Here is a 20,506-nt window from a genome sequence, read left to right as displayed (position 1 = left end):
TTTGATTAAATGTTTCTCTTGTGTCTAAGATTTCCTGCCTGTGAGATCTCTGGACAGCCTCAAAGTGGCTGCAGTTTCATTTCCTCTAAGAACACGCTGGCCAAGCCGTCTTTGGAGATGATATGGAAGTAAGCCTTGGCACACGCATGTCCACAATGCCCTCCACTACGCATACTTAAGAGAACATCTACAGAGGAAGTAACCAACTGTATGCTCTTGTCTCCAAGAAAAAGATAAGTTCTACAGAGTGTCAAACACACCCAACGCTACTACACACTAACAAACCAGGACGCTCACCTCAGCTACAATACAACTTGAAGCACTAGTCTGAGGATAAACAGCCGCTGCATGATGAAACAGGTACCTTAAAAAGCTTCATATAGGGGCTGGAGAGATGGCTCAGTGGTTAAGAGCACTGGCTGCTCTTCCAGAGGTCCTGAGTTCAATTTCCAATAACCCCATGGTGGCTCACGACCATCTGTGATCTGATCTGATACCCTCTTATGGTGTGTCTGAAGATAGCTACAGTGAACTCATGTACATTAAATAAATAAATAAATAAATAAATCTTAAAAATAAAAAAAAGCTACATACAGGCTGGGCATAGAGGTGCAGGCCTTTAATCCCAGCACTCATGAGGGTTGAGGGTCAGGCAGGATGTCTCTGAATCTGAGCCCAGGTTGGTTTACACAGCAAGCTATAGACCAGTCAAGACTACATAAAGATTGTTTCCAAAACAAAAAACAAAAAAAAAAAAAAACAAAAAAACAAAAAAAAACAAACCCAAAGTTCCATACAGGGCTGGATAGAAGTTAAGGACACTTGCTGATTTTGCAAAGAACCTGGGTTCAATTCCCAGCACCTACATGGTGGCTCAGTCTGTAACTTCAGCTCCAAAGACTCCAATGCCCTCTTCTGGCTTCCTAGAGCACTGCATGCACATGGTGCACAGACATACACAAACAGGTGACTCCAGGAACCAAATACTGGCCTCCATGGCCCCGGCACTGTGCGCACACATCAACAAGGACACACACACACGCATGCATACACAAACAAGCACATACTGGGACCATCAAGATGGCTGAGTAAGTGACAGCATCTGTTCCAACCACAGTGGCCTGAGCACAATACATGAAAGCCACGTGGTGGGACAAGAGAGGCAGGTTGTCCTGACTCCACATGTGCACACACACAAATATACACACACGAAAGAAATAAATGGAATAAAACAAAAATAAATGAAAAGCTATACTAGATGGAGAGAAAGACATACTGGATAAATTACATGCTATAACCTTAGCAGCCTGAGCTTGGTCCCTGGGTCCCACAGGGGACGTTAAGAACCAAGCTGTCCCTGAGCGCCATAAACATGCCATGGCATGCCACCCACCAATAGTAAAATTTTCCCCTAAAAATAAAGGCTAGGGTATTATAGGCTGGTGCACTCTCAGCACTGCAAATGCAACAGAGAACTGCTCTTGCAAAGGTCTACTATGCACACATTCAAGTTCCATTATATCTTCATACCCCAGGCGACATCCGCTTCAGACCCGCACCAAGGTCTCAGCTGTGTCAACGACTCAAACATTTTTTTTCATTTCAGAATAAACGGACTTTGAAAAATTAATTTTCTTCCTTTAAAATAAGGACTCACTAAATGAAGTGCCAGGCAGTCCTTGAACATTTCTGTAGCTCGGGTAGGCCTTAAGCTTGGAACCCAACTGCCTCAGGAGGGACTGTAGCTTTGGATGCCAATCTAGGGGTCCTTATCATTTTCGGAATAGATTAAGTTACTCAGGCGAAACCTGTGATCCAGCACACTGGAGGCTGAAACAGGAGAAGCTGGACCACTGTGCTGACAGTCTGGGCCACACAGTAAACTCAGGCCAGCATGGGCTACAGGGAGACCTTGCTAAAACAGAATAGCCCAGAATGGTGGCAGTCTATGCTACAAGCCCATCACTTGAGAGGTGAACTCAGCACACTCAGTTCACAGCCTGTACAACACAAGGAAAGAAAAAAGGGAGGGAAACTGGTAGAAAGGTAAACAAGGAGAGGGAGGAAAGGGGGTAAGGGGAGTAAGAACAAAACAGGTATGGTGGTGCATGCCTGTAATCCAAGGAGGATCACTGAATGTGAAGTCAGCCTGAGCTAATAAGAGACTGTCTCAAAAGAACCTATTGCCATTACCCCTAGAAGAGAATCACCTGTACCTTTAGAGAATGCTAGTTTCACTTCAGATCGGCAGGGTAGTCATTTGAGAGGAGGGAACCTCACCGAGAAAATGCCTCTATAGACCTGGACTGTGGGCAGGCCTAAAGGCCATTTTCTTAATGATTGATATAGGAGGACTCAGGCCATGGTGGGTGGTGCCACCCCTGGGCTGGTGGTCCTGGGTTCTATAAGAAAGCAGGCTGAGAAGCCGGGGGAGCAAGCCAGTGTGCAGCACCCTCCATGTCCTCTGCATCAGCTCCTGCCCCAGGTTCCTGCCCTGACGGCTTTCAGTGAATAATTGGAAATACACAGAAATGTGAGTGAACACTTTCCTCCCCACGATGACTTTTAGTCATGGTGTTTCATCACAAAAACTAACCCTAACCCTACCTCAGACTGCAACTAACAAAAGAAGGAGAAAGTAACCTTTTTGCAACCATCTTATAAGGAATTCGGGCTCATCCATGGATACTGTGGGCTGACAGGCTGCTGAGGCTCTCAGTGTTCCCACAGGTAAACACTGCCACCCTCAAACATTTGGTGTACTGGAAGATAAACAGCTGCCCATTGTTTCTAACAACAACAACAACAACAAATGGTTTAGCGTAACTCTAATTATGATGCTGCAACTTACCAACAATGCTGACTGCTAGGAGGCAGCAAACTCAACTCTACATACAGGTTTAAAGACAAAGTCCTGGGGCTGGAGAGCACAGCCAGAAGTTAGAGCACTAGTCACTGTTCAGGGTCCCAGGGTTGATTCCCAACAACCACATGGTGGTTCGAAGTCCTCTGTAAGCCCAGTCCCAGAGACCTGATGCCCTCTTCTGGCCTCCTTGTGCTGCAGGCATGTACACAGACACAGGTGGTCAAAAAATACACAAAATAAAACATTTTAGAAAGTCCTAAATTAAAAAAATAAGGGGGACTGAATGCCCTCTTCTGGCCTCCAAGTATACCAGGTACACACATACACACACACATATAAAAAGAACATTAAGGTAAGGAGACATGATCACCAAATATACCTGGTATTCTTTGTGAGGGAGAAGTAGTTATTGCTTTAAATTTGTGAGGGAGGTTCTACTATGTAGCTCAGGCTGGTTTGGAACTCCCACTTCAGCATGAGAAACCCTGAGGAAAATTATGCGTTTAAAAACAAACATTATGCTGGCTGTAACGGTCCACTCCTGTAACCGTTCTAAGGCTGCTGAAGGATCTAAGTAAGTCTAAGGCAGCCTAGGGTACACAATGAATTCAAGGCCAGCCCAGGCCACAAAGGCTACATATCAAAAAACCCAAAACATCCAGGCAAATGTATCAGCAGATGTTCTAGGGACAGGCGGGAACTGGCCTGTGCTAGTGTTTCCATGTGCATGTCCTTGGTGTTGATAATGATCTGCACTTACATAGAAAGATGATGCCCTTGTTCTCTCTGCGGGGCTTAGGGATAGACTATAGGATGCCTGAGACTCATCACAAACGTTCAGGAAAAAGAGAATTCATGAAGTCTGTAAAAGACTTCCATGCACTTTTCATGGGATATAGGACAGTAGCAGCTCTGGAACACAGTTTGGCAGATGTTCAAAACCTGCACAATTTACCATACAACTAGCAGCCCTACTCCTAAGCGTCTACCTCAGAGAGCCTCTAAACATGTCTATACTAGGTCTCCTGAGTGAAGCGGTTAAAGCATCACTCAGCAGAGCTAGTGAGAGCTGCGGCTGCTCTCACACAGAGCCCTGTGCCCATGCTCCGCACAGAGAAAGCAGGCAGGGTAGAAATGCAGGACAGGAACAATCAAGGGAGCAGCACGAGGCATCTGCACATCCTCTCTCCACACAACACAAGGTTTCTCACCAGTGACGACAGATGAAATCCTAACCCGTACCTGCATAAACGTAATCAAGTCCACCCGGAGGAGAGGCAGCTACTTGCTACACTCTTGTTTTGTGGCACAGCCTGCAATCCCTCAGCAATGGAGCAGAGGCAGGAGGACCCCTGAGTTCAAGGCCAGACTGACCTACTGATTGAGTTCCAAAGACAGCCAGGGCTGTGCAGAGAAACCTCGTCTCAATCAAAACAAAATGACAACTTAAAGAAGACAAGACCGAAGAGATCACCAAGACAACAATAATTTCATCAAGAAGTACAAATAGCCAGGCCAGGTGGCACAGGCCTGTAATACTCCTAGCGCTTAGGAAATGGAGCCAGGAAGGTTGACCAAAGTTCAAGGCCAAGACGGCCTCTAAGCCAGGCAAGTCAGGACTTCATTCTGAGAACCTGAATAAAACCATCCTCCTAAAGAAAGAAAGCAGAAAGAAAAAAAGGGAAAGGAAAGGAAAGGGAAGGGAAGAAAAAGAAGGGAAGGAAGAAAAGGCAGACACCTTTTCTAGGACAGCAACTACTGTGGCAGTGCATACGGCAGTGTGTCCTCGAGAGCCGAGCATGTGGGAGGCCTTGTGGCAGGAGAATCTTGAGTTGAAGGTCAGCCTGGGCTATGACATGAGAGGATTCAAAACTGAACAGGAAAATTTCCAAGGCCAAAAGGAAGAGGGCCCTCCCTCCCTCCCTCCCTCCCTCCCTCCCTCCCTCCCTCCCTCCCTCCCTCCCTCCCTCCCTCCCTCCCTCCCTCCCTCCCTCCCTCTCTCTCTCTCTCTCTCTCTCTCTCTCTCTCTCTCTCTCTCTCTCGGCAAGCCCACCAGGGCTGAGCACAGCATCTGAGCACACACCGACATGCACTGCAGTCCAGTCCAGCCAAGGGCTCTGGAGTCAGAGCAGCTATCAAAGGCTTCCAACGAATGGAGAGATTATTATTCATTCAAAGAATCAAAACAATTACAATATATCAAGATCCAACCAAGCCTTCAAAATCCTGAGAAAAAATATAGCCAGCCTTCAAATAAGCAGCCCAGCCAAACTCTTGTCAATTATGGGTCAGTGAATAAAAGACGTTGATTCAAATATTTCCACTGCACTTTCAAAAAGGCTAGCTTTAATGGGATGGAAGATTTTCTGAGAAATGGGCTCGGTCCGATCAACAGGAATGAAGCCCCAGGCTGAGAGTCATGCAGCAGGCCTAAGCTCAGCTAGGAAGACCACTGTAGGAACGAAAGCTCTGGAGTCCTTTATTTTACCTTATTTTATTTTTGCTTCACTCCCTACCCCCTCTCTCTCCCTGTAACTCGGGCTGTCCTGGAACTCTCTCTCTAAACCATGCTGGCATCAAACTCAGAGATCTACAGGCCTCTGCCTTCTATGTGCTCGAATTAAAGGCATATGGCACAATGCCTGACACAGACTATTTTTTAGTTTTTATTTTTATTTAATGTATGTGGATGTCTCCCTCATGGACATCTGTGCAGCATGAACGCATTGCCCACAAGGGCAGCAGGCAGGGGCATCAGACCCCGGGATCTGCAGTCACAGACAGCTGTGAGGCACGCAGGTGCTGAGAATCCAGCCTGGCCCTTCCACAAGAGCAGACGAAGCCTTTAACCACTGAGCCAGTTCTCCAACTCCTTAGAATACTTTTTATTTTAAAACACGGGATGGGGAAAAAAGGGCTCACAGGACACCTAATGTATCTGATAATATGGAAAAATAAATACACAGCTGGACTGAACAAAGAGAATTTAATTTGAAAACAAACCCAAAAAACCAGCCAAACAAAAGTCACTAGAGCAGGCAGAGGTGGCATACACTTTGATCCAAGCAGAGGCAACAGGATCTCTGAGTATGCTCAAGGCCAGCCCATTACAGGATGGGCTCAAGAGACGGGGAGGGGGAATGGATGCTAAGCATCTGCTGGGCTGAGGTAATCAGCACACACAGCACAAACCTATATAGAAGGTCACACCACACCCTACTAAGCACAACTAGTTTATCTATTAAAATGAATTTTTAAAACAGCTGAGAATGTAACTCAGTGGTACAGGATTTACCTAGCATGGCCCTGCGTTAGCATTCCCAGCCTCTCAAAATAAATGTCTTTCATTTCTTTGCCTTTGATGAGTCACCCAGGTACACCACCAATGCCTATACATTCCGTCAAGGAAAGGGTGAGTACTGAACACAGCTGTTTTCCTTACTGTGCAAATACCTCACAAAAATTGAGGTGAAAAAAAGGTATCTCACTCAAGTCACAGAAATACACAGATGACGGATAAACACAGAGAGATGAACACTCTCCCCATGGAGCAGCTCAGTCACTGTAACCACATCTCCAGGGCATTTGAGACCTACTGGCCTCTACTGCACCTCTGGGATACATTCACACAAACATGCATCTTTTTAAAAATAAAATACACGGCACACAGACACACATATAGGCAAAACACCCACACAAATCAAACCTAGTAGCATTAAAAAAAATAATAATAGAACAACAAAAAAGTTCTGGTGGCAAGAGAAAAAACCGGCAAAGTCTTAATGACTTTGAAATCCAGATGGCCAGGACACAGACATGGTGCATCCTATGTTTCTCTGGGTCTAAGAAAAGCCATGACACAACACACTGGAGGCAGGAGAGGGGAGGAGGATCAGCAGTTCCAAGCCAGCCTTAGATACATAATGAGTTCAACACAGCCCAGGCTACATAAGGGAAAACAGAATGAAAAAGGAAAGAAAGCAAAGAAATAGCCACCCTGTGTATGAGCAAAGCCCTGACCCACACTAGCCATCACAGAAATACAAAAACACCGTTTACCTCACAGACAAGCAGGCCTGGTGAAGTGAAATCTTAAGTTCTCAGAAAGCAGGTTTTGTAACTGTCTCATTACCAGGATGAACTGCAACATCCTTCAAGGAGGGAATCTGCAAACATTAAGAACCTCTAAAATAATAAGCCAGATGTGTAATCCCAGGAACATATCTGTAATCCCAGGGTTCAGTCAGCTGAGGCAGAATGATCTGTAGTACTTCAAGGCCAGTCTTAGATACAGGAAACCTTGGCCACCCCTATAAAACTGGAGGAGCTTGGTGTGGTTGTAATCCCAGCACTGGGGAAGCAACTACAGGCAGATTACTGCCAACTCCAGAACAGCTTCTACATGGTGAGTCTGCAGCATATCCACACAGTGAGCTCTAGGCCAGCCACGAGTGCACAGGGAGACTTGAAAAACAAGTGTCTATATGGCAGGGTTGCCTACCTTTTCTGTCCTGAACAAGTGAATTTGTTGTAAGTCATAAGTCATAACAAGAAAGAGAGGTTAGGCAAGTTAGCAGATAGTTTATAATAGTTAAAAACTAAAAAAAAAAAAAAAAAAAAAAAAATCCATAAATGGGTTTTCAAATAATACAACACCGAAAGTGCTAGTAAAGAAATCCAAATGTCCCTCAGTGTGAGCTGGTTCTGGACCGCCCTGGCCACCATGGACACCCAAACCTATAATTGTTCAAGTTCAAGACAAAGTAGTAGCACAGGACTTCTATGACTATGGACAGCCTCATCCATCCTGCCTTCTGGATCCCCAGCACAGTGGGAGACACATGTTAAAACACACTGTGAATTTCCCATACCCGGGAGGCTGGAGATGGTTCAGTGGTTAAAAGCACTGACTACTCTTTCAAAGGACCTGGGTTCAATTCCCAGGACCCAACAGCAGCTCAGAGCCAGCTCTAGTCTCCGGGGATCCAATGCCCTGCCCTCTTCTGGCCTCCTAGGACACTAGATATGGAGACTTTGCACAGATATATATGCAGATATGCAGGCCAAATACTCAAACACACAGAAGATACAATAGATTTGTTGTTGTTGTTATTTGAGACAAGGTTTCTCTGTGTAGCCCTGGCTGTCCTGGAGCTTCCTGGCAGATGTAAGTCTGCATGCATTCAACGCAGATGCAATAGAGCTTGATGCTCTGACCTGCGTTAGATGTGAGCTAACAGGAAGTTATAAGACACAAGACATGGGACAACAACCAGCCCCTAAATAGTTAAAAGGATGTGTTTCTGTAAGAAGGACAATGTAAAGACCCAGAGGCTGTCTTACTTTGGAGGATGTTTGCTGGCTGGAGTTTACGATTTTATCCAACCAGCAGGGCAGGGTGGCAGCGCACATCTTTAACCCCATCACTCAGGAGGCAGAGGCAGAGGCAGGTGGAGTTTGAGGCCGGCCTGGTCTGTCAAGTGAGTTCCAGGATAGCAAGGGATACAGAAACCCTGTCCCCAAAAAGCAAAAACAAACAAACAAATGTTAAAGCAACTTGAGAATTCAGAAGTGAAAGTTCACTGGAACATAAAACTATACAGTACCAACACAAGCACAGTAGGACTAGCCTAAGCCGGCTGTGTAGGCACAGTAGGACTAGCCTAAGCCGGCTGTGTAGGCACAGTAGGACTAGCCTAAGCCGGCTGTGTAGGCACAGTAGGACTAGCCTAAGCCGGCTGTGTAGGCACAGTAGGACTAGCCTAAGCCAGCTCTGTAAGCACAGTAGGACTAGCCTAAGCCAGCTCTGTAAGCACAGTAGGACTAGCCTAAGCCAGCTCTGTAAGCACAGTAGGACTAGCCTAAGCACACATTTTCACCCCAATTCCTGCTAACAGACTGAAGGGCTGTGAGTACAAAAGGGAAGAGAAAGAACCTTCTCTGACTAGCACTGTCTCAGCAGTTAAGAGCACCAGATGCTCTTGCACAGGACCTGGGTTCAGAAATTTTAGCATCCTTATAGTAGCTGGAGATCTGATGGCTTCTTCTGGCCTCCATGAATACTGGATACACATAGTACACACACTACACAGATAAAACTCTCACACACATAAATACATCTTTAAAAAGATTAATTAAAAAAACAACAACACTAACATGTTTCCATAATGGAAAAGAGAAAAGCAAAGCATAAAAGAGGCTGTAGGCTGGCTCAGGAGGTGGCGTGCCCACCTACCAAGCCCAGCCCTGAGAAGTGGAGACTAGAGCATGAGGAGGTTGGAGCTTATATGGACCATAAGAGAATGAGAAGCAAAACAGCAAGAACTAGGCGTGGTGGCTCCTACCTGTGACTCCTAAGCTGCAGAAGTAGGAGGACCACCTGAACTGGGGGCTAGTCTAGGTTAGAGCAAGACTCAACCAGAGATACGTTAGAAGCATGTCCTCTGTTGATCGGTCATTAGAGGGTAGACGGTCTGTAACAGGCCATGAGCTGATGACACAGCACAGTGACTGAAGTGTGCACTCAAGTGTGCAAGTCTCCCAAGTACAAGAATCACAGGCCTCTACCATGAAACCTGGTTTTGTATGTGTACAACCCTAAAGCAGCAAGGGCGAACACTGGAAGGCTGAAGCAGAAAGCTTCCGTGTCACTAAAAGACAGGGATATAGCCAAGCTCTTATCTCAGTGCAGGAGGCCCTATGTTTAATTGCTGGGAATGAAGGAAAAAAAGGAAAGTTGATTCAGCAGGTAAAAGCTTGTTTTACAAACCGGATGACTTAAGCTGACACCTGGAACCCGCAGAGGATGAGCCAACTCTGACCCCTGAGCATCGTGGAATGTGTACAGCTGTTCTAACACATACTGCGATAATAAAAAGAGAAATAAGCCTTTCCAGTAGCTGAGGCAGGGGGATGAGGCCACAGTGAGATGAGGCCTCTAACAGTTAACACATCTGTCCTTACTCAAGAACACCCAGCACGTCTACACACCAAAGATGCTTAGGGACATTTCCTGGGAACATGTGCGCTATGATGTTATATAAGTGCAGGCATTCAGAGAAGAGCGTCCTAAGAACGGTGCTAAACGCGCCAATCCCAGAAAAGAAACAAACCCGTGGTTCCCTGGGCCAGAAAGGGCAGAGTGCATCCTAAGGAAAAGAAAGCAGCTGGCCAAAGAGAAATCTGCGCAGGCAATGAAGCTGTCTCCACAGAGGCAGTCAGCTCCGCAGAGAACAGGAGAGGATCTAGCAACCAGGAGTCTACCACCAAGAACACAGGCCTCTTACAGCTTCACAGCCAACACATGAACCCACTGAAAAGTGGGAGGACTAGAAGACAGATTTCCCCAAAGAAAATGCACAAATGGTCAACAAATACATCAAAGATATACTATCCGGAATTAGGAAAATAAGAATGCAGATCACAAGGAAGGGGCTGACAAGAGGGCACAGCAGGTGACAGTGCTTGCTGTACAAGCCTCCTGCCTCCAATCTATCCAGAAAGCTGTCCTGGCTTCCTACTGTGGCTCTATAACCACCATGCATGCACACAACCACACAACGATGCCCTTGAAAGTCTTTGTCAGTGTTGTTCACATTGACTGGGATGGCTATTTGTTTATTAGGACATTGTCCTGGTGATGACAGGAGGAGGATGTGAGGAAACTAGGATAGGCTCTCACCCATCCCTTGCAGAAATGTAAACTCATCAGTCATTGGGAAGAGTCAGCAGCCTCACTGGTAGCTTTCTATACTTAAGGGAAACCGGTGCTCGAGCTCCAGAGGAACAGGACAGACAGAGATGGGGAGAGAGGAAGGAAGCAGCCAGATGCAAAAGGTCAAATACTGTATCATTCTATTTATAGACTCGTTCCATCTGAGGTAACACAACTGAGGGCAGGTGCCAATGATGGTGGGGGAGGGGCCTGGACAGGAGGAAGTGGGGGCAATTTCGTAAAGGTTGTGGCTGCCCCTGGGGTAACTCCTGTGAAGTACTGTGAGCCCCATGGGGTGAGTGCGCCAGACGGTTGGCTCACACCTATAATCTCAGCAAGCTGAGAGGCAGAGGCAGGAGGAGCCAGTTAGCTTCCTGCCAGTAAATTCCAGAGCAGCCTGGTCTATACAGTGAGTTCTAGGCCAGCCAGGGTTACACAGCAGAACTGTCTCAAAACAAGACAGTAAATTTTACAACAGCGATTTTTCTCATTCCTAACAATATCACCTGACAAATACTCTATACCAAAAACAACTCCACACTTGTCATTCATGATCTCGTCATTCCTGTCCAAAACAAAACTCTCCTCAACAGCCACACAAGGCTTTCATATCCTGAGTTGTGTTCTGAGACTTTACTGTTGTCTCAGTGTAGACTAGGACTCTTCCTGGGTGTCACACAACTTTTCTCTGATGGCTTGAGGTACTGAATTTCCTAAGGAAAGTCAAATCATGACTCACGACAGGAGCAACCCTTTCTTCTTTTCTTTTACACTATCACTAGTATCTACCCCCAAACATATTTAAATTCTACCATGTGGGGTTGGAGAGATGGCTCAGTGGTTAAAGGTCCTTATTTCTACAAGTTCAGTTCCCAGCACCCACACTGGGTGACTCACAAGTGCCTTTTACTCCAGATCTAGGAATCCAATACTTCTAGCCTCTATGGGTGCCTGCACTCGCATGTACATACCGACACAATGATGCATGAGCCTGCACTCATGTGTACATACCGACACACTGATGCATGAGCCTGCACTCGTGTGTACATACCGACACACTGATGCATGAGCATGCACATAATTTAAAATAAAAACACTTCAAAACAAACAAACAAAGAAACCAACCAACAAACCCACCCCGCTCCCTGGTAGTTAGTCTTTGCTGCTGCACACATAGTAGATGGGCTCTGAGGTGAGGGTTGATGGGAGATGGTAAGGAAACCAGCCCTGGAGCAGTGTGCTGGTGGCCACAGTGCACGCCTTTAATCCCAGCACTGGGGAGGCAATGGCAGATAGATCTCTGAGTTTGAGGCCAGCCTAGTCTACACAGTGACTTCCAGGACAGCCAGGGCTACATAGAGAAGAAACCTTGTCTTAGGAAAAAAAGAAAAGAAAAGAATATAGCCCCAGGGCTAGTCAGATGGCTTAGCGGGTAAGTGCATCTGTGATCCAGCTGGATGACCAGAGTGTGACCCCAAGACCTACACTGTAGGAGCCAATCCGATCCCCACAATGGAGTAGGCATGCCCACTTCTCCCTCCCCACAAAAATAAATAAAGTGTAAGAAGTAAAACACAAGAGCCAACCATACCTCTGTAATGTAGTTCTTGTCTATGACTAGAAATGTGAGCCCTATGTTAACAGCACATGTGAACACTTTCACTAAGACAGCAATGTACTTTTCCTATGTTCCTTTAACTAAAATGACACTCAGAGGATCAAGGTCAAGGCAGAGCTGAGCTATTTAGCAAGAACCTGTCTTGGGGAGAAAGAAGGGAAGGGAGAGGTCAGGAGGCCCTGCCACTCCTCTATGTCAGGCAGCGCACAGCCACCTGTAGCTCCAGTCCAGACCTGGGATACTCGCTTCTGTCCTTCAAAAACAGGCTGAGAGCACACTCAAGCACCCATATGAACAAGCTTAAAAAAGAAAACCCTAAAATGAACATGTTCTATATAAGCTTCATAAGCTATAAGGTCCTATTACACCAAGAGTCCCAGATTTTATGTGCTACTTAAAAATAAGTGTAAAAGAAAACCTATAGCAAGAACTCCCAATTCTCTCAGAAAACATGTTAAGAATAACACCATCAGGCATAAGAGAACCACCCTATGGGTCCTTTTCTGAAGCTAGTGCTTGGCACATTTTTCTTTTTCTCCTCTTGGTGCTGGGGTCTGGCCCTGGGGCCTCACACATGTTAAGCACATATCATCAATGAATGACTCCTTCACGAAAACATGCACGGGGCAGGGAGGGGGTGTGGAAGCAGGTCTCCTACATCTGAGGATGGTCCTGGTCCCTAATCCTCCATCTCCAGGGATTTTAGGTGTGGGCCAGAAAGCCTGACTTGTACATATGTAAGAAGAGTGCTGAAAAATCAAGTCTCATGTTTAAATCAGACACTAGATCAGCAATGTAGCAAAGCAGGGCTGTGACTGAGAATGGGGTTGAGCTCAGAGGACACACCAGGATCATACAAAAGGTAACTCACTTCACACTCATTTCAGCTGTCTCTCTGCTTTCACCTTTACTTAACAGGGAGCTTCTACCAATGCTAATAACAGGAGGGCCTTACTGTATAAACAGAATTTCCTCAGGTTTTTTTCTAAAGAACCTATGTTCCAGACAGGGGCTATAGCTCATCTGTAGTGTCCTTCTAGCGCCCAGAGCCTCAGTTTGCACAGCATACACCAAAGGTGGTACTACCGCACCAATAATCCCAACGACCTGTAGAGGCAGGAGGGTCGAAAGTTCAAGGTTATCCTAAACAGAAGAGCAAACTCAAGGCCAGCCTGGGACACATGAAACCTTTCTCAAAGATAAGAAAATACCTGCCCCACCCACGGTAGTGAGCCAAAAAAATAACCCATGAAGATTCCTGGATCTCCAGAGACACCGTAGATGTTTTAATACAGCATGAACCTAAGACTGGCCAACACTATCCCCCGACTGTCAGTGAGGGAAAACTACAGCCATATTCACAAATCAGTCCAGTGCTAACTCTTAAAGTCCTCGTTGCTGAGTGTGGTGGTGCACACATTTAAACCCAGCACTTGGGAGGCAGAAGTAGGGAGATCTTTGTGAGTCTGAAGCCAGCCTGGTCTACAGAGCAAGGTTTTGGACAGCCATGGCTACACAGAGAAACCCTGTCTCAAGAAAGAGAAAAGGGGATATTTACATCGAGAACTTCACCTGAACACATAAACAAGAGAATGCTTTAGAGAACAGAAAATGAATTATACACTTAACATAGCTAAGATGGTAATTTCATTGTATATATCTTATATTTTCTCTCTATTTTGATACAGGACAAGGATTCACTGACCTAAGATTCTGTGATCATGCTGCCCCTGCCTTCCTTCCACATGAAGGATTATAGCACACCCATCTCCTACAGAGTCTCCTTTTATTTCTGACACAGGGTTTCACTATGTAGCCATGGTGTCCTATAACTCCCTATGTAGCCCAGGCTGGCCTGGATTCACAGAAATCTGCCTGCCTCTGCCTCTCTAGTGCTGGAATTAAAGGTGTGTGTCATCATGCCTAGCTTCCTACAAATTCCTTAATTCACAGTCCAGGTACATGTATGAAAGACATTCCACTGACAGGAAATTAGGATCACCTACAAACTCTTCCATTTAGCTGTTTTGGTGCTGGGGCACCAGAACATCATAGATGCCAAGCAACTACTCTAACCACTGAGCTACATCCAGTCTTCAGTTTGGCCTTTGGATACTGAATTTATTCGTGTAGGACAGAGTCACTGATGGATGACCTTTAAGAGGAAGTTCTGACATTGCTGGCAGTTTTAAAAAGTACTAGAAACATGCTCTAAAAGGAAAAAGGAAAGAAAGAGGAGGTAGACAACATGTAAGACAGGTATACTCCCCTTTCTGAGACCAACATGCCAGTTTTCCTTGGGTTTCCTTTTACAAGATTTGGGATCTTCATTTTAGAATGATGGTTTTTAACCATGTTGCAACTTTGTTTTGGTTGCTTAATGTTTAAGGCCTACCTCACTCTGCCTTCTGCCTATATCTCAAATCTCACAAGTCTGTCACTTGGAAGACTTGAATGACACATTGTTTCTCACTGAAGAATGCTGTGCTGCATCTGTCCAATGAAGTCTCCATTGATTGATTGGGGTCTACAGTCAGGATTTCTGTGTGGAGGCCTGGCTTTCCTGAAATGGCTCTGTTGACCATGCTGGCCTTGAACTCAGAGACCCACTGTGTCTGCCTCCCATGCGCGGTGACTAAAGGTGTGCACAACTACCATGGCTCAGGGCACAGATCTTAAGTACAGAGTTAGCTGGTCGATGGGGTCTTTTCTGTGGGGTTCTGATAACTTTTATTTTTTTTTAATTAAAAAATATGGGTAGGGGTAGAGTGGTGGTGGCACATGTCTTTAATCCTACCACCCAGAAGGCAGAGGCAGGTGGATCTCTTGTGAGTTTGAGGCCACCCAGGTCTACCTAGGAAGTGCCAGGATGGCTGGAGTTACATAATAGAGATTCTGTCTCATTTAAAAAAAAAAAAAGGGGGGGGGGGCTGGAGAGATGGCTCAGCGGTTAAGAGCACTGACTGCTCTTCCAGAGGTCCTGAGTTCAATTCCCAGCAACCATCTGTAATAGGATCCAATGCCCTCTTCTGGTGTGTGTGAAGACAGCAACAGTGTACTCCATACATTAAATGAATAAATAAATCTAAAAAAAAAAAAAAAAAAAAAAAGCCAGGCAGTGGTGGCGAATGCCTTTAATCCCAGCACTTGGGAGGCAAAGGCAAGTGGATTTCTGAGTTCAAGGCCAGCCTGGTCTACAGAGTGAGTTCCAAGACAGCCAGGACTACACAGAGAAACACTGTCTTGAAAAACCAGAAAAAAAAACAAAAAACAAACAAAAAAGCCAACAACAACAAACCAACCCAGTCTTTATTTATTATCACTTTGCGTGAGTACTGCATGCAGGTGTACGAAGGTCAGGTCAACTGTTGGTACACCGGTTCTATTTGTGTTTTGGTTTTCTCGACAGGGTTTCTATGTGTAGACCAGGCTGGGCTGGAACCCACAGAGATCCGCCTGCCTCTGCCTCCAGAGTGCTGGGACTTGCTCAACCACATCGGGCTGGGGGAGTCATCTTCTTGTTACTATTTTCAGCCACATGCCTCACCTGTCCCTCACTTGTCACAAACTCTGAATAGTCTCAGAGAGCACATACCCCTCAAGCATATAAACTAATTATGCTGGGGTTGTAGTCAGAATAACTGTACCAGATCAGTAAACACCAGCATCACACCTGGGAACCCAGTACACACCTGGGATCCCAGAGACTAAGGATCAATGGCCCTGGGTCTCTTCCATTTAAAATGGTCGCGGCAGGAGAAACTAGAGAGAAATAATGTTCTTTTCCTACCAAGCTGCCAAGCTTCCTAGTGTTAATAAGAGCAAAAGGAGGCTGGGAGGTGGGAAGCAGACAGGCAAAAGAACTCTACACAAGCCAGAGCTCTGAGGAACTACACTACAGCAATACCCATGCCTACATCTGTCCACAACCAATCACTCTGTCTCAGTCATAGGCTATGCTCAGGATTGTTTTCGTTTGGTTTTTTGTTAGTTATTTTGTTTTGCTTTGTTTTTTAAAAAACAAAAAAACAAAACAAAACAAAACAAAATAGGCTCTCAATGTACCCTGGACGGCCTGGAACTGCTTTGTAGACCAGCCTAGCCTCAACTCACATGTGCCAGCTTCAGTCTCTGGAGTGCAACAGATGAAACTTCTCTAGTTGGTGCTCTGAAAGTTAGCTACATTCACTGCATCAGACCATCTGAGCCTACCACACAAACACAGCGGCTCCAGCAGGCTCAGCAGAGGGCCTTGAGTTCAGTTTCCAGCCCCTCCTACTAGCAGCTCACAGCCCAGGTGTACCAATGCCTCTGGCCTCCAAAACAACCTGCACATACATACACACATACTCATAACTGGAAAATAATAAAAATAAACAAGGTGTTTTTTTAAAGACACAAACAGAACTCACAAGTACTTGTTTAACTCTAAAGGCTGTGTCTATCATTCAACACCTCCCAGTTTTCCAAACACTAAGATATCAGCCCCATTCTTGTAATGATTGTTTCTTTAAAGACCTATAGTGAAAACATACTTCACCTCTGGTTCTGGCCACAGATAAGCATCATTGGGGGTGGGGGCACAAGGCAGGAATAGGATAAAAATCTAAGCTTACAACCTCTTTTCAGACATTGCTCGAGGCATCGGGTGGACATGGAAATAAATGGGAGTTTGTTCAAGGGATGCCAAGAGAAACAAGATTCCACACGTCAGGGCACTGAACACTCAACACAGGGCAAAGGGCATGCACCTCCTTGTTTTTTGCCCAAATCCTGATTAGTTGTTTCACCTGAGGGCCTTTCAAAGACAGTCTAATGGTCTCCAGTTCCTCCCTCAACCCGAGTGAACTTAACAATCGCTACTTGGAGACCAGGGGAACGTCTTCTTATCAAAAACAGCAAGAGCTGCTGTAAGAGCCAAGACTCACATCCGTACCTTGAAACAGCTCCACTTCAGTCTGTACAAACCAACTACATGACAAAAAAAAAAACACCTGGTCCCTAACCTGACCATTTTCCCAGAGTTCTGGGAAAGCCCATCCATTCCCTCCATTCCCAGTACTCAGTAAGCTTGTCAAAGTTCCCAAGGCCAAGCTTCTGCCCAGGCCTCCAGTGTCTTCACAAAGTTCCTGTCTCCAAGATGGGCTCCTTCCCTCCACTTTCTGAAGACTTTTCCCAGTCCTTGTAGAAGGCCTGCCACTCCAGATCCTCCATTAGCTGTCACTTCTCTCTGACACAACTCTTCCTTTCTCGCCATACTCCGTTGATTATCATGTGTTCCCTCCGCCCCCAAAGTTATTTTTCCCCTTATCTCTCCTCAAATAGACACAGACACACAGACACACAGACACACAGACACACACACGATCTATTCTCAGCTCCGAGACCTCTCCCGCGCCCAGAGTTCGACCTCAGCACTAACACACTCCCTCGAGTTTCCTCACCGCCCTGTCATTCTCAGCTTCTACACTTCACACCTATTTAAAAGAAAAACACTTCGCAACTCTCGTTTCCTGTGCTTTCTACTCCCAGAACACACACGCTTTTCGTCCCAGACCGACTCCCTTGGCTTCCATCCCACCACTTCTCCCCTCTTCCCATGTTCTTCGGGCCCGGACTCCCAGCCACCTCCCGGACTGGGCCCGGCCCTGCCCTGCCCTGCCGGACCCGCGAGCGGGCTCCGGTGTTTTTCCCCTCCGGGCCGCGAGGCCGCTGCCAGCAGGGCTGGCTCCTCGTGGGGCAGGCTCACCAGTTGGTCATGTCCAGGAAGAAGGCGCAGCCGGCCGGGTTGAGCTGGAAGCCGAGTAGCCGCTGGAACTCGGAGATGAGCACGTCCTTGTCTGTGGTGCCCAGGCAGCTGAACTTCTGCATGAGCTCGGGATCCAGGTCCACGTCCATGCCCTCCATGGCGGGGGGCCCGGACGCACAGCTTCCACCGTCCCGACTTGCTTCTCCACGGGCGGCTGCCGCGCCCGGGCCCGGACCCACGAAGGGCGGCCCGCTGCTGGCCGGCGCCGCGCGCACTGCTCCGAGACAGGCCCCAGGCCTCTCACCGCCTCATGGGCTGCGCGCGACGCGACGCGCCGCACCGCTCGCTCCCTCTCTCGCTGGCTTTTGGGCTCGCGCTCCCCCCCCTCCCACCCCCCCAGCGCCCGCCTCCGCCGCCGCCGCCGCCGCTGCCGCCGCCGCGGTTCGCAGCACCGCCACCTCCGCCTCCTCCCGGGCCGCGCCCGACGCGCACGCGCGGGGGCCGACCGGCCCCGCCCCTTCCTCTCCCGAAAGCCCGCCTTTAGTGACGTCATAACTCGGTGACGTCTCCGCGTGACCTCACCGCGACGGAGTGGAGGGAGCGGGAAACAGGAAGCCGGAAAGGGCGCCTTTGGGCGGGTCTCTGTCCTCGCAGGCGCGTGGGAGGAGTCAGGAGTTTTGGTAGTGCTTCTGAGACAGGCAACCCACCTCTGTTCGGATTGGGAACCAGAAGTCGCCTCAGGGACAGAGACTGGAGAAAAGTCAAAGTGCAAAGGGCACCACAGAGCGGACTCTTGCTCCTCCGCTCTTGGGGGACTAATTCGAAAAGACACTGTCCCACAGGGTCGCAGCGGTGCACGCTTAGTCTCTGGCTTCTGACTTGAATTTCTCATGACTTCCTATGTTACTATGCAACCTTAACAGAAAATAAAGGCAGCTTCATGCAAGCATCAGTCACAGGTCAGAGGAACATTCCCCTCGCTGCCAGAAGCGATCCTTTGCAAAGGAAGGTCAACACCCGAGACTTTAGCAAATCTTGTTCTGTCTCTAGAATCCAAGACAAAAATATGACTGTAGACAGTATCCAGTGTATCCACTAATGTGAGGTTCCGTTTGAAGGTGAAGGATTAGAAAGCTGTGGAGAGTCTCATCTTTCCAAGTATTTTCTCAGTGTCACCTGTTAACAGATACAACTAGTTACGGAGATGAGGGTTAGGTAAGAAATGATCTGCAACTGGGGACATGGTTTAATAAGCTGTTTCCCTGCAGGCATGAAGACCTGAGTTCCTGAGAGTAGATACTCTGATCTCTTTTATAAGGCTTGGTTGACAGCCAGGGGTGGCAGCAGCGGTCTCGCCCACTTGTAATCCCAGCACTGAGGCAGGCAGATTTCTTTGAGTTTGATGCCAGCCAGAGATACTCTAGACACTGTTTGTTTGTTTGTTTGTTTTTGGTTTTTCGAGACACGGTTTCTCCGTGTAGCCCTGGCTGTCCTAGAACTCACTCTGTAGACCAGGCTGGCCTCAAACTCAGAAATCCACCTGCCTCTGCCTTCCAAGTGCTGGCATTAAAGGCGTGCGCCACCACCGCCCGGCTAGACACTGCTTTTAAAAAATAATTAAACCACCCCAGCACTCAAGAGGCAGAGGCATGCCTTCTTCGTGTGGTTGACTTTGATCTCATTCTCCTACCCCTACCTGCTGGGATAACGGGTTTGTCACGAAGGCCTGGGATGAGACTCAGGAATCACCTGGCGATTTTTATCATATTCAAGTTTTAAGAGCAGTACTTTGAGCAAATGCAGTTATTCCTGATAGTTTACTCAACAGTCCAACCCGATTAAAGATTAACAGATTAAACTATGTTTACGGATGTGTTTGAATTGCATCTGTCTCACGAACAGCAACTGTGAGTTCATGAGCAACAGACCTCAGGGTGATGAGTATGACAGTCTGGATATTCCTACCATTGGCCGTGCTTCCAAACGCTCTCTCTACTCCTTAGTCATAGGGTCCTTAGAGCATAAACTACCAAGTTAGCTTCATATCACATGCCTGTAATCCCCACAGCTAGGAGGCAGAGGATCAGGACGGATGGCCAGCCTTAACTGCTTAGTCAGGTCAAAATGAGCCTGGGCTATATGAGACCTTGTCTCAAAAAAAAAAAAAAGGAAAACCCAAAAAACAGCTTCATATGGTGACACACCTGTGATCATACTTGGGAAGCAAAGGGCTGGAGAATAAGGAACTGAAGGCCAGACTCTGCTCCATAGCGCATTTGAAACCAGCCCTGGTAATTTGAGACTCTGTCTCAAACAAACAAAACAAATCATTAGCCAGGAGGCGGCGGCGGCGGCGGCGGCGGCGGCGGCGGCGGCGGCGGCGGCGGCGGCGGCGGCGGCGGCGGCGGCGGCGGCGGCGGCGGCGGCGGCGGCGGCGGCATCGGCAGCAGTGGCGAACGCATTTAATCCCAGCACTTGGGAGGCAGAGGCAGGCAGATTTCTGAGTTTGAGGCCAGCCTGGTCTACAGAGTGAGTTCCAGGACAGCCAGGGCTACACAG

At 47.3% G+C, this 20,506-nt stretch overlaps 1 protein-coding gene across 2 annotated transcripts in view; it reads right to left on the bottom strand.

Annotated features, from left to right (window-relative positions):
- Ilrun (inflammation and lipid regulator with UBA-like and NBR1-like domains) overlaps window positions 1–18,343 on the bottom strand; it is a 68,558-nt gene extending 50,215 nt beyond the window's left edge. For both annotated transcript variants that reach the window (XM_034524193.2, XM_034524194.2), the window contains exon 1: window positions 17,948–18,343. In XM_034524193.2, coding sequence (XP_034380084.1) covers window positions 17,948–18,105 — 158 coding nt within the window. In that variant the 5' untranslated portion in view covers window positions 18,106–18,343. The remainder of the gene's footprint in view (window positions 1–17,947) is intronic.
- Window positions 18,344–20,506: the final 2,163 nt, after the last annotated feature.

Source organism: Arvicanthis niloticus, chromosome 20 (assembly GCF_011762505.2).
Source record: "Arvicanthis niloticus isolate mArvNil1 chromosome 20, mArvNil1.pat.X, whole genome shotgun sequence".
Classification (NCBI taxonomy): domain Eukaryota; kingdom Metazoa; phylum Chordata; class Mammalia; order Rodentia; family Muridae; genus Arvicanthis; species Arvicanthis niloticus.
The sequence above is the reverse complement of the archived record's forward strand: the minus strand, read 5'-3'. Positions and strand labels throughout refer to the sequence as shown.